At 38.3% G+C, this 15341-nt stretch overlaps 1 protein-coding gene across 3 annotated transcripts in view; it reads right to left on the reverse strand.

Moving 5' to 3' along the window:
- Window positions 1–15341, reverse strand: part of osbp2b (oxysterol binding protein 2b) — a 51428-nt gene that overhangs the window by 18270 nt on the left and 17817 nt on the right. For 2 of the 3 annotated variants that reach the window (XM_041999079.1, XM_041999078.1), the window contains exon 3: window positions 244–494. In XM_041999079.1, coding sequence (XP_041855013.1) covers window positions 244–494 — 251 coding nt within the window. Of the gene's footprint in view, window positions 1–126; window positions 157–243; window positions 495–15341 lie in introns of all 3 variants that reach the window. The other variant, XM_041999077.1, reaches the window with a different exon arrangement.

Here is a 15341-nt window from a genome sequence, read left to right on the forward strand (position 1 = left end):
CACTGTTTCATTGGAGGTGGTTAAACATAATCTGATGAGGTGTAAAAGTGTCTGTGTAAACCTGTGGTCACTGAGTCTTTTTGACATTTCACACAGTGTGAGGTAATCTCTTCTCTCATCACTCACTAACCAGGACGTCATAGATGACAGGCATTCCTGTGACAGAGATCACACCAAAGTATGCACGACAAATATTTCTAACTGCTGCTGCATCTTGTGGCTTGCTATGCCCTGAGTACTTACATTGATCATAGCATTGGAAGTGATGCGGAAGAGGGTGGCTCGCTCGTTGACCGCCTTGATCTTTTCTCCTCCCTCCAGTGGGACTTTCAGCCCCTCCAGTTCACTCAGGGAACGCTGCAGCGCTGCTCCATGCTTGGCGATTAGGTCGTTACATGTGCTGAGGTCATCAAGCTTGCTGACAAGTATCTTCAGGGTGCCCTGAATCTCACTCCTGTCGGACTGGGATGTGGGCTCTTCATCCCCTGAGTCATCTGGAAAAGAGAAGTAATATAAAGGAATTTGTTTAGAAGGTTTTCTCTTTTAAAAGTTTTATGCAACATTGAAAAATATGTAAAAACGCTCTTCTTTTCAAAGTGATACTTCCCATCAGAGATGATTAAATCTGACTTACATGTGGCAAACAAATACTCTCCACCGCACAGTAATCCTACCCAATCACACTCTATCACATATAACTTAGTACAGGCTGTAAGCAGATGGTTATATTATTACCTGATTAAAACAGAGGAAGTCATGGTCATGTTTTAACATTACACATGAGCTTTTTGGGAAAAATAATCTTGAAGGATTTTATTTGACCTGTTATCTGTCAGGTGATGGAGAAGAGATAGACAGGAAACATGGGAGATTACATGGTTGTGACATACAAGACAGGTTCCAGCTCAAAATTGACATGGGTTTCATGGTTATGTAGAAATTTCAAAACACTTGACATCAGACTTTTAAAAATGAAGATTAATCTGATTTTAAATCTAAAAAAACATAATCCCTTCCTGTAATGTCTGATTTTAATAAATCAAAACAAACCTACATGATGGGGATAATTTTAAAATGACCCCTTTAAATGCTGTTTTGCTCCTGACACATAGCAGCATATTGAGAAGCTGGAACAACCCAGCAGCCACACCAGAGATGTGACATATAACATTACAGCTACTGCTAAAACTAAGAAAACAGATGGCAAGGTGGAGTGACACGGGGAAAAAATAGTGAAAAAGTAAAAAATAGAACGCTGAGGCAGAAGCTGTTCATTTTATCATCTAAAATGTGTATTCCTGTGATCGTGAGGTTAACAGTTTGAGTTTAAAGAGAAACTCTTCACCCCCTAATCCACCCTGCTGATCTTTTGATGTGTAAAAAATGGTATTTTGCAGCCTTCTGCACAGGAACATGCAGAGTATGCTGTCTCACAATGAAGAGATTTGTTATGTAGCTGATAGAAGAGACTATCTGGGGGAGGCAGCATCACAGCAATACTTTTTCCTGAGAACATGGCAGGCTGTGACCTTGCAGTGAAGGAGACTATCAACCGTGTCAAGCCTATTTACACCATGCAAGTATAACATGGATCTCTGCCTCGGGGTGGTGGTAGCATGGCAGTCGCAACTGTACTTCACTTAATGTGTTCATATTTGAACAGGACCTTTGTCTAGTGGAGCATCTAACACAACAACCAGCATATTTATTTTCCCTGAGGACTCTCCAAAGGGATTAATAAAGTATTTCTATTCTATTCTATTCTATTCACATACAAAAAAACCACATTCAACATCACCACTCCATACGTAAACAGCAAAGTTGCCAAAATCATTTTTGTTAAATGCATTGGCATTTAGAGGTCCCCATTGTCAACAGTTTTCAGTAACCAAGGCAACATCAAGAGTAAAAGTGGTTGTTGACTGTGAGACAAAAGCAATATACTTAAATATCAAACAACAGTGACAAAATCACAGGTCAGAAAAGGAACTGCTTTTCAGCTATGCCTCTGTTACGATTAAAAGCATTAATTACAAAAATGTCTAACAAGTGAGAGTGAAGATCATTATTCCCAGAAGCAATCCTAATGACTTAAGTGATCATCTGACTTTTAATCTCAAGCCAGCAGCAGTTTTTTTTTGTTTTTTTTTTTTGGAGAAATCTCATTGCATCTATTGGCTGGATAACTCTAAATAATGTGAATAACGGTTGAAAAATGAATGTCCACTTATCTCTTATGATTCAAAATTAAATGGCTTAAGAATTTAAGGGTCAGCTGTTCTCAGAGTTCAAGGCTAATTAGTACATTTTAACATGAGATTCAGATGTTGAGCATGTTGCATTAATCTCACCATATACCTGCTAAATACCCACATTCCTTTTGTATAAAAAAAAACCCCACTGTTTTTATATAAAATACTATTCTGAAATTTCTGAATTTATTCTACTGGGCAACATGTAGCTTTAAAGACCATTCCATGGTATACAGTTTCAGTAGCAATGTCAGCATGCCAAAGCAGATATACTGTACATACTGTAAACTAAAACAGTCTAATAACATTAGCCATCACTATATACTACTGTTACTGTCGTACAGGGGGAAAAATCTTCAATACAGAAAAAGAAAAGAAAAGAAAAAAAAAGAAAAGAAAAGAAAAAAAAAGAAAATCTCTCACCATGTTTGCATTCTGTGGCATCCATTTTCACCTACAGGCAATCAAAGTTCATGGACCAAGATACAACACAAACACAGGTCACTGAGCTAGAACCTGAGGTGCTGGATAGTGCTGCGTGAGCTCTCAGCGAGACTCAGCTGTCAGGCCATGAGAGAAAAGAGACTAAATCCAAACAATCAAGATAAAGGTCAGTGCAGCACAGGACTTCAGCAATAACAAAACCAAACCTGGATTTGAAAATGACACCAGCATCCACTTATTATAAGCCAGAAGAAAATCAATAAAGTCCCTGTTGGAAAAAGCAGCTGAGGGATGAAAAAAGTGTTGACATCAGAACGTTGCCTGTAGAAAGGAGGCAGGAGGAGTGGTCAGTAAAGTTCCAAGGATAATGAAATTAGCCTTTAATTGATAAAGCCTGACTGCGGTAGTACAAATTTAAGCAGTTGGCCAGTTGGAGTAGTTAAGAACTTCCTCCCATAGGGAAGTAATTAGCCTGTCAGCTATATATATATATATATATATATATATTATTATTAAACACAGTTAAGACAACAAACAAAAGACCACGTACACAAAGTCAGAAAAAATATGTAAACCCAAATTATGGCTCCCCGTGTCCACCCTACAGCATGGACACAGACAAACAACACCTCTACTGAAAGAACACATCTCACAGATTGCAAAACTGTATGTTTCATCTTGCTATGACAAAGATTTACTAAGCCAGAGGCAAAATAAGGCCAATTTTATGCTTCATGTTTGTAAAACACAGTCATAAAATGTTGCTGTCTTGCCTAAAACTTATATCCACCAGGATAAAACCACATTTAGTAAAAATATTTTTCTCATTGTCTTTTGGAAGTGTTTCCATTGGTTTTGACGCATAAAGAGAAATGTTGGTTCTTTTTTTTCTTTCTTAAGTGCCAGAAAGAAAATGCTTCTTCATTTTAATAACACGCTCTCTCTCCTGATTATAACAGATGCTCCAGCAGGATAAGACATGGAAGAAGACGAATGGAATGGTCTCGAACTTTGGATTTTCCCATAGACTGTGACAGTTTGCAAAGGGTATGAGTAATTTTGGACATGCCACGTTTTGTTCAAATGTAAATAAAAGCCTAGAAATATTTTTTCCCACAATGATGCCTCTTGTACATCATCTTATAATCTTCTGGGAGATGCCTGTGTTATTTCCAATCAAAAAAAAAGTTGCTGGTTAAATAAAAGTAACTTTAAATCAGAATTTGCCAGAGGTATGAATAATTATGAGCTATATATCACTATCACTATCTCTCTCAGAGAGAAAGAGAGAGAGACGTGGACAAAATTGCTGGTATCCTTCGGTTAATGAAAGAAAAATTCACAATGGTCATAGAAATAACTTGAACCTGACAAAATTAATAATAAATAAAAATTCTATGAAATTTAACCAGTGAAAGTTAGACACTGCTTTTCAACCATGCTTCAACAGAATTATTTTAAAAAATAAACTTGTGAAACAGGCCTGGACAAAAATGATGGTACCCCTAGAAAAGACTGAAAATAATTTGACCAAAGGGACATGTTAATCCAAGATGTGTCCACCAATTAGCATCACAGGTGTCTTAAATCTTGTAATCAGTCAGTGGGCCTATAAATAGGTCTACAGGTAGTCACTGTGCTGTTTGGTGACATGGTGTGTACCACACTCAACATGGACCAGAGGAAGCAAAGGAAAGAGTTGTCTCAGGAGATTAGAAAGAAAATTATAGACAAGCATGTTAAAGGTAAAGGCTGTAAGACCATCTCCAAGCAGTTTGATGTTCCTGTGACTACAGTTGTACATATTATTCAGAAATTTAAGATCCATGGGACTGTAGCCAACCTCCCAGGACATGGCCGCAGGAGGAAAATTGATGACAAATCAAAAAGACGGATAATACGAATGGTAACAAAAGAGCCCAGAAAAACTTCTAAAGAGATTAAAGGTGAACCATCCATCGCTGTTTGAGCCAAAGTAGACTTAATGGGAGACGACCAAGGAGGACAACATTGTTGAAAACAAATCATAAAAAAGCCAGATTGGAATTTGCCAAACTACATGCTGACAAGCCACAAAGCTTCTGGGAGAATGTCCTATGGACAGATGAGACAAAAATTGAACTTTTTACCAAGGCACATCAGCTCTATGTTTACAGACGGAAAAATGAAGCATATGAAGAAAAGAACACTGTCCCTACTGTGAAACATGGAGGAGGCTCTATTATGTTCTGGGGCTGCTTTACTGCATCTGGCACAGGGTGTCTTGAATCCGTGCAGGTACAATGAAATCTCAAGACTATCAAGGGAGAGAAATGTGCTGGCCAGTGTCAGAAAGCTTGGTCTCAGTCGTAGGTCATGGGTCTTGCAACATGACAATGACCCATAACACAGCTAAAAACACCCAAGAATGGTTAAGAGGAAAACATTGGACTATTCTAAGGTGGGCTTCTATGAGCCCTGACCTAAATCCTATTGAGCATCTGTGGAAGGAGCGAAAACATGCCGTCTGGAAAAGGCACCCTTCAAACCTGAGAATACTGGAGCAGTTTGCTTATGAGGAGTGGGCCAAAATACCTGCTGAGAGGTGCAGAAGTCTCATTCACAGTTACAGGAATCATTTGATTGCAGTGATTGCCTCAAAAGGTTGTGCAACAAAATATTAAGTTAAAGGTACCATCATTTTTGTCCAGGCCTGTTTTATGAGTTTATTTTTTTTAAATAATTCTGTTGAAGCATAGTTAAAAAGCAATGATAGTTGATTGTATCATGAACAACCCCTTAAATAAAATTAAACTAAAACATGAGACTAACAGAAAACCAAGGTTACTGGACAGCAGAGTCACCACTGACTGAGCTGCAGTAAAATCATCCCCTAATGCACAGCATCACAACTACATTTGTGTGTGAAGTTACATTGTGGGGTCTGGATAATATTTAAATCATTTAGAGCTGCTTGGGGGGGGACTGAAAAAAAACAGGAAGAATCCATCTAGAGCAATGAATACAAAGCTAAGCTCTGCTGCAGTGAAGCCTTGCCTCATATAATTTTTCTTTCACCCCTAATACACAGCTATCGCACATCAATGACTTCAACAGTTTTATGTGATGTGATTTAAAAATAAACTGTCACATAAACCAAGGCATATTTGTTTATGCCCCTCACCTTCAAAACCAATTCTCTTTCTAAGGAAAAAAAAAGCCTAAGAGCTGCAATAACACTTGATCTGCCGGTCTGCTTCAGAGTATTGACTACTGGCACCTCTAAAGAGGAACCAGAACACAAAGTTCCAATAAAATCTTCCACAAATACACATTCTGTGATTCGGTTTCACACACAGATCCATACAGCATAAACAAAACGTCAAGGACCACCAGAAAGTTTGAGCTCTGGAGACAAAGATGCTTTAAAATGGGTAAACATTTTCTATTAGCAGGATATCACCCAGATCTGTAGTTAAAACTGAATACTGGGTTTAAAACTACAGCTCTGTCAATAAGTTGTCCATCTATGTTTTCTGTGCATTCATGCTTGGCATGCTCCCTCTTATTTCCAACCCCTTTCCTCACAAGAGCAGATGTAGATGGATGAGATCGAGCAAAATTGACACCCCGATTCAAGGCCATGAGCCCATTACCACGCCAGTCATGCCTCAAGGGCACCGTTCCCCACAGCCTAGGACCTTGAAGAACATGCTGTATCAACACAAATACAAGTCTTTTTCCACTTTACTTACTACTGCACTCTTCTCCTCAGATGAATGAATTTGCTCCAAAGGCAAGCTGGGACACAAGCAGGTAAAACCACATCATTGCAGCACATAAACACACATCCATCAGGCAGCTTTACATGCACACAGCTCATTTGTCCCTCAGTTCTTCTTCATTGTCCACCGCTTTACTCAGCAAAAACCATGTTTTGAGAAAGGAAAAAAGTAGACGAATAGGCGGTGGGAGTATGTAATTGGGTGAGCAGTTCTCTGGTGCCTCACTGTCAGGACCTGTCTCGCTTCGCTTGTCCCCAAGGACGGGCTGTCAGATCAGTGGAGCCAGGCCTCCGGCTGACAGGATGTCACCCTGTGGCAGAAAGATGAGCCCACCAGGCAGGCAAGCACATGGGAGAAATGTACAACACCTCTAGTTTTAAACCCTATTTAAACATACTGTAAGCCCTAATTAAAGGGAACACAGATATCTGGCATTTTGACAGAAAAGAGTAAATTTCTTTTCTGAAAGTCTGTTAGTTACATTTTCACAAGTCATTGTTATCAGAAGTCTTCAAACTAAGCAAACAATGTTAAAAGCCCCACGACCATGAGGCCCTAAACTTAAGGTGGTTCAATATTACTAGGATTTAATCCATTACTTTTACAGATTAAGTCTGTCTTTTTTGGAAAAATAAAAACACATTGAATGTCCATTAACCCCTATATTCCATGACTGAATCTTTTTTTTTTACCTTCCACCTGATGATGACATAAATGTAGATAAATAAAGATAAAGATTAAAAGCTACAGTATATAAACACATAGATGGTGTTTTCCTAACAGACAACATATTTAGGGAAATATCTTGCCTGCTGTTAGATCCTGAAATAATTAGTTTAATTCAGAGATTTTGCAGCAGAAATGCTAAGATGTTACCTGGTCCTATCTGGCTCTAAAAAAGCAATGATGGTTACAGCCAAATCCTGGCTACAGAATGCAAACCAAAAAGTTTTGTCATGATAGTATTTTGCATTATTCATTTACATTTTCAAGCTTCACAGAAATCATGTCTTGCTTTAGAAAAAACTGCAAATTGCCTTCTGGAGCATTTGGATATACTTTTTGCCCCATACATAAAACTCATTGAGGTAAACTTTTATTTTGAAATATTCTCTAGGAATATAATCTAACAACTTTCACTTAGCCAGCTTAATACACAGGTAATCACTAGATTTCCAACTTATACTATTTACAGTCCCGGTTCAGCACAGACAGCAAAGTGATGAAGAATGACTGGTTTATAGCTGCCTTTGATAGTGTGTGCAAGAAAAAAGGGAGAAATGAGAAGCATATAAGAAACGCAGTAAAGGACAAGCCAGATGAAGAGCAAGGATTCATCCCAGAGGACGGAATGTAATCCTGGCCAGTAATTGCTAACAGTCTCCATACCTCCCCAGAGATACATCACAAGGAGACAAACTGAGGAGACAGCAGGTTAAACCCAGTAATATGGAGCTCAGCTCTTCAGAAGCAAATGAGAAACTGTGCAGTGCAACTCATCACTGTCCCCAAAGCTCTGCAGCACAGCTCTGGAAGTGTATCCAATCAAACACTCTCAGAAAGCAGCAAACAACAGAAGATTAACAGCAAACTGCAGCAACTAAGCATTGACTTTTACTTCAGTGGCATCCTGCACAGTGTCAGCATGGAGCAAAAAAGATAACAATAAAACATGTTGACAGCAAAAATGAAACTTTAGTGTTTAGAAGTTATGGATATGTTAACTTTTTGTTTACCATATTAAACAGTTGCCCAACAATCAGTGTGATAATGAACTGTAAACTATTAGAGCCATAGTAAACACAGGGGGCTGAATGTAACATCATGGAGCTTAGTCAGTTGGTTTCTCCTTAAACACCAGCTTCAGAAAACAAATTATATCTACTCAAGTAAGTTAATTTGTCTTCTTGTTATGAAGGACAGCAGTGTTGCTCCAATGCAATCCCGAATATGTATTTCAAATTGTGCAATAAAATGATTTACTGGGTAGCCAATCTTATAATAAGCACCATAATGCCAACTCATTAAAAAGTATTTAAAAGCAAGTGCTGTTGATAAGGACTTAGTAACTGGGCAGCCTGATAATCTAGACAGATGGAGCAGAATCAAGGTCAATAACTCCTGAACACAGTTAATTAAGTGATCAATCATAGTGACTGTCAGAATAAAGTGGCTGCAAGACCATACGACATGAAGGTAGCCATCCAAGGTAGCCAAAACTAGTGACACTGTTTAAAAAGCTGTGGTAAAGCGATCTTCTATGTACTCCCTTGTTGTGTTTATTAATATTTGAAAACATTTAATTGATCAATGCACAGCAGGGCACTGTAGTGAATTAGCAATATGGCTGACCCTTTGCTCTAAGGCTTTGTTTAAAATGCATTTAGTATGGGCCAAGTGTGTTTGTATTGCATGTCCAAACACACTGACAAAGTTTTAACCCTCTCATCTTGAGGAGTGAGAATATCCACATAGAGACACAGACAGGTCAATAAATATTGTGTCTCAAATTGATGTGGAATTTTACTTGGAGGTGCAGCTCCACAAGAGGTTTTCCATGCCAATGAATGCAGTAATTCTGCTCATCGTAGCAACACCACTGCACTGAGAAATTTCCACAGAGGAAGAGAAGGTTCTTTAATAAGATAACACAGATTTTTACTGAGCTTCCATGCATTCATCTTTAGACCTTTTTTTCATGGCTGTAAAGACATGTATTATCAATTTAAACTAACAAAAGATAAATAATAGAGTCTAAAAAAATTAATAAAAAAAAAAACAAAAAAACAAAAAGAACAAAACTTAACACAGGGGCACTGTGTATGTACTCTCTGGTTTGTTAGCTTATTTTATTTATTTTGTTATGTTCAATCTTGTTTAAGTTATTTAAATTGGAAGTTTTGGAGGCTTTACAGATTTCTATCAGATGTCTAAGCATAAAAAAATTATCCTTACACTGAAGAATGAACGCTCTTTACCCCAGACAACTTTCTTACACTACTTTTTTTTCATAAATCCCTGTTGCTGACATAAAAAAAGAACTGGTGCACTACCTTCATAATAATGACAATATCATGGCTGTCAGTAAAACAGGAATGTTGGGCATATGTAAAATTTCCACCATTTTCTGTCAAGGTAACCAGGGATATTGTGAAAGGTGTCATTATTCTGGCTGCTATGCTCGTTGTTGCTGTTGATTTTTTTCAGCACTGTCATGGTTGGAGCAGTGAGCTCACCGATGTTCCTGAGTGGCTTCTGATGGCTCTAAGCTACAACTCCAGCATGTCCACTAAAAACTGTCTAAACCATTTATATTTTATCTAATGTATGTTCCATCAGAATAGGTCTTTATTTGGATTTTTATAACAAAAAAAACAAAAAAAAACTTACAGATCTTAAGCAATAAGGCCCTTCTAAAACAATTATGTGTATTTTTGGTTGATGGTAGCAATTAAAAATCTGAACACACCCTTCATTTTAGAAGAGTAGGCATGTCAAGACTTTAGACTGGTACCATATACTGCAATTTACATTTAGCTACTGTTTATTATTAAGTCAATTACACAAACTAACCTGGCAAATTTGCAAGGTTTTCCTGGCATAAACATCCAACAACTATTATTCTTCACTCTCTCTTTATAAAACACCCATATATGCATTATGTCAATAGTTTCCTTGTCCATGTGGTTCTGATTGAAAAATTTCAGGTTAACGCTGTATCTTTTATGAGACCATGTGCAAACTGGGATCAACCTATATATAACCAAGTATTCATAACACAAGATTAAGGTCAGTATTTTGTTTGAATTGAAAAAACAGGACCCTCTCATGTAGGCTTTTAATCCATCACATTAAGTTGTGACACTGTAATAAAAAAGGGGCTGTAAAGTAGGTGTCTGCCTCCAAATCAAAACTCAGAGCTATGGTGCATTTGTCCTGAAATGTGTTCTATAAACCATATGTGCTGTAATTCATCACATCTTAGAATTACAAAAAATGTGCAGAAACTTGCTTTGAAAAAGTAGAAAGGTAAGTCTTAAAACAACTTGTACTATACTGCCAATGCCAACCTCATTTCAGCAAACAGACAAAGGGAAAAGGGAAAGAGAGCTGGGAGCATGAAAGCACAGCTGTTCAACTCTACTTTGTTCCGACTGCCACAAGAAACAAAACGATGGATGAAGTCAGAGGGGTGGAAAGAGGACAAAATGGCTGGAGACACAGAAGGAAAAGTTCATTTGACGTTTTCCCATGTTTCAGTGTTACTCAAAAGGTTACAAACTTACATATAGGATGTTACACCACGAGGAGTAAGAGAATATTTGTTTTGTGTAAAACCCTTTCTCTTTGGATCAGTGTTTAATACGGCGTAATATTTCTTGTGAGCAGATGGTTAAACAATTGTTATTCTTCTTCACCATCCTACTATAATAAATAACAGGTTCTAGGACCCTGGTATATGCAGCACATCAGATCCAACAGTTTCCAATGGTGCAATGAACTCTAAGCTCAAAACATGAATAAACAGACATACACTGCCCAGACAACATGTTAGTCTGGCAGGTTCCTGCTCATCCATATGCAAATATAAGGTGGAGCAAAGAAGAGAGTGGAAATGAGCATGAGTAAAAGCAGCAAGGGAGAATAAGGGAAAGAGCATGCAGTGCAGAGTCAGGAGAGGGGACAGGCTGCACTTTTTACAGCGTAAGGCGCTGCCATGTTTAAGGAAGCTGTAGAAATGTAAGCATTCGTGGTGAGTGATGCCACAGAGAGGGGGTTGGATGGAGGCTTGACAGCTACCCTTTGGATGTAAAATAAGGAAGAGGTGGCAGGAACAGACCTGTCGTTGGACAGATGGAGAGGAGTGTGAAAGCTCCGTGCTCTTGTGCTGTAGCTTTAGCCATAACTGTACTGACCCTGGTTGAGTTTACTCAAGCAGCCCGAGTTGCAGAGGGAGCGGACCGTCCCTGGCTCCCAGCAGCTCCGGCCCTTCATCTCACTCTTTGCAGGCCTGATCCAACTCCACGCTCCCTGACACGTAACGCTGCCCCTGGGCTGCTACATAATCCTAGCAAAGGGGAGGGCTGAGCCAGCGACTTTCCTTTTTCAGCGTTGCAGCGTGCTGACAAGTACAGGCATACTCACACACATACAAAGATGTGGGGCAAGCAGGCACCCCCTGTAATTCCTATTTCCGATACTGCAATGCCTGTCCTCTTATCGAGCGTTCCCCTGTCCTTCAGAAACACACACACACATACTAGATACACGCAATAAAAAGCTCGGCACATTCACAATTCTCCTCCACATGCTTCTTAGTGCAGTGCAGACTGAGGAGGGAGGGAGAGAGGCAGAGAGGAAGAGAAGCAGAAAGGAGATAGGACTCGGCAGCTGGCAATCATGTACTAAACGAAGACTCAAACACTTTGCTTCCTCTCTGTCACCTCCTTTAGCTTGATAGCTAAAGTCAACAATTTCAGGAAAGGAAAATGACAGAGTAGCATCGGCTATGATGGCTTTGAAAGGAAAAGCATGAATAAGTAGCCATAAAAGATGAAAAGATTTACTCAGAAAGGGGTCACAATAAAAGATGAAAGAAAATATAAAGTAACACTCCTCAATAAAATGTCCCTTTCCTTTGCTACTGACATATTGCTGATGTACTGCTGCTATATCCTCCTCTGAATATTTTTAGAGTGCTTATCGTCACCTGGTAAAGGACAACTTAAAATCTGACCTCACCATCAGTTTCATTGTACAAACTTGGCATCAGCTGCAATGGCAATCCACACTCCCTGCAATTTGATAATACATGAAGGTTGTCATTTAAGTATCACTGCCGGTATACTAACCACACCGTACTGTAAAGCAAGGTCACTGTTGTCAATTGAAGCAGCCTACAGTCTGCAGAGGGTTTCAGAAAAGACTTTTCACATCATTGCTAGGTAGGACAAGCTAGCTATTCTATCCATTAGGGAGGTTGTTCATTGTTGGCTCTGGCCTGTGCAACAGTTTATTTATTTTTGGTAGATGTTCCATTTGTGAAGACAACAGTTTTTCCTTAGACTTAATGAGGGTATAAATGACCACAGAGTTTTTTCTTTACAAGTCATCTTTTAAAATATTCTTCATACATATTTGACAGGGAGCAAATGTGTTTATTTCTGCTGTAAAGTTGGACATTTCAACATATGGGACTTTGTGGGGACTGGGACGTTTAAGGAATTTAAGGAAAATGTTCATTTTGGTACTTTACTGCAGCTCCTCTCTCAGAAGGTGTCACTGGGTTTGAATTTGTGTATTATTTGTATTATAATGGAAGGCAGTTTATTAGTTACATGATCTTATGTTCATATAGTTTAATGCTTCAGCTGTAATTAAAATGCAATTTATTTATTTATTTTAGTATATAGTATATAATTTTCTTTGTTTATAGTCACACAAAATAGATTTTTCTGTGGATACAGCTATAGTATGCCGACAGAAACCACAGTACCTGGATATCTAAAAAAAAAACATATTAATAGTATTATTGTGATAATAATTTCAAGTATATGAACAAGCTGCACGGTGGTGTGGTGGTTAGCACCGCAGCCTCACAGCAAGAAGGTCGCCGGTTCGAATCTCGGCTGGGGGGAGGTTCGAACCTTGAGGGTGGTGGCCTTTCTGTGTGGAGTTTGCATGTTCTCCCCGTGTATGCGTGGGTTCTCTCCGGGTTCTCCGGCTTCCTCCCACCGTCCAAAGACATGCATGTTAGGTTAATTGGACACTCTAAATTCTCCGTAGGAGTGAGTGTGTGTGTGAATGGTTGTTTGTCTATCTGTGTTGGCCCTGCGACAGACTGGTGACCTGTCCAGGGTGTACCCTGCCTCTCACCTGTTAAAATGCTGGGATAGGCTCCAGCTCACCCGCGACCCGAAATGGAATAAGCGGTCAAGATAATGGATGGATGGATGAACAAGATGTAAGACATGACAACATGCTAAATTACAGACATCATGAATCTCAAACAAACAGACATTTTCTTTCATGGCGGTTGTCACTTATGTAATCATGACTTGCATATGTAGGATATACACAAACAAAATCAGCCTTTTAGCTCCAACTATATTCCAAAAGTGATTTAGATTTTGCTTTAGGTCATGTTTTTTTATGAACAGTAGCATGGTGGCTATGACAGTATAACTGCCTTGGTTTAACATCAGACAAAACCCAAAGAACTGTCCATATCTGTTACTATAATGTAAAGTAAAACTTTCTTTACCACACTGAGCCTTCCTATTGTAATATGGTTGCTGCAGAGATTGTGTATGAATATCGGATAAGAGCAGAAAAAGGTGTGAGAGGAGAGCTGCTATGGGATGTAAGTGCAGTGACAGAAGTGCTGATGAGGAAAGGTTGTTGGACTGTGAAAAAATAATGTTGCCCAAATGTCCTGAGGCTTGTTCCAGGAGGCAATGAAGCATAAAATCACAATTAATTTCACACTTGACCTTCATCATTCTTTACTAGTACTACAGTTAGGTTTAAAAACAATGAAAACAGATAGCTTTCTATGAGCTACATCATTAGTCATTAGTAGGAATCTAAAAATGAATTTTATAGATTTGTTAGTTAATTAAAATGCAATAAAGTCAAATTTGGAGTAATATGAATCCCAACTAATTGTCTTCTTAATCTATTTCTTTTTAAATGAAAAAAAATCTTTTTGTGTGATTCAACAAAATATGAATTGTTTTTATTTCTTTTATCAAGAGTGTATTTGATGACACAATAATAACTACTAAAATGCTTAAATGCTTTAAATGAATTTATGAAATGCACAATCATTTATATTAAATAAAAATTCTGCATAAATTTCCCTGTTTGTTTATGGCATTAAAGTCGATGCACATAAAAGCCAAACCATTTGAGACAAAGTAAAAAAAAAAGAAAAAGAGAATGAGTAACAGACTTGTGGCAATTAGTAAATTAAGAAGTAGGAACCCAAACACACGGAGGCTCCACAGCCTAAATGCACTGAGCTCATTAAAACAGGAAAATAGTTCAAGAGCAAGAAGTCTTTCATTTAGGGGGAAAAAGCTTTAAAGATGACTTTTTAGAGGTCACTTTCTAAATTTAAGACCATTTAAAACATTAGGCTGTGTTACCTCCAGCACCCTGATCTACATCAAAGGACCCTATTATCTAAGATGCTGTGTTGCCTCACTAACACCTGGGTATGTAAGAATCGCAAATACAGACACTGGCTGCAGTGAAATACAAGGCTGTGCTGAAGTCTCTTAACAGATCAATGCTCTTGTGGCAATAATAACCCGCTTATCCAAAAGAGGTGCAATTAACCAGAAATTTAAGACTTAAGAGTAATTAATTCCTAGTGAGTAGTTTTTAACAGACACTTCATATGAATGCAGCATAGTGAAATTACAGCTGCTGCTCAAAATGCAGAAGCAATGAATCATCCTGCACTACAAACATGAAGTCATCACTGACAAACTCCACGTAGCATCTTTGCTAAGCAGATGCTCTAACTGGAACTGTTTGTACTTCTCTGTGTTGTGCTTTAGAACTTTCAGATATTTTTAATGATAAGATGCTTTATTATTGTCTCATATCATACTTCTCTAATGCACACAGACAGACAAGGTCATATCAACACGTTTAATATTTTCTGTAGAAATTAACCTTGCTATAATTATCCAATTCTTGAAAATATAAGCATAGATAACACCAATTTCACTGCTGAACATCTAGCATAAGTGCAGACATTCTTAAATCTAGTCGGGTATGTGAATTTCACAATTAGGAAGTAAAAATGAAACCACAATTAGAAGCAGAAAAACTCAAATAAATGTTACCATGGTTACTGACAGGAGTTGCA

The sequence above is a fragment of the Melanotaenia boesemani genome, chromosome 11 (genome assembly GCF_017639745.1).
Source record: "Melanotaenia boesemani isolate fMelBoe1 chromosome 11, fMelBoe1.pri, whole genome shotgun sequence".
Lineage (NCBI taxonomy): Eukaryota > Metazoa > Chordata > Actinopteri > Atheriniformes > Melanotaeniidae > Melanotaenia > Melanotaenia boesemani.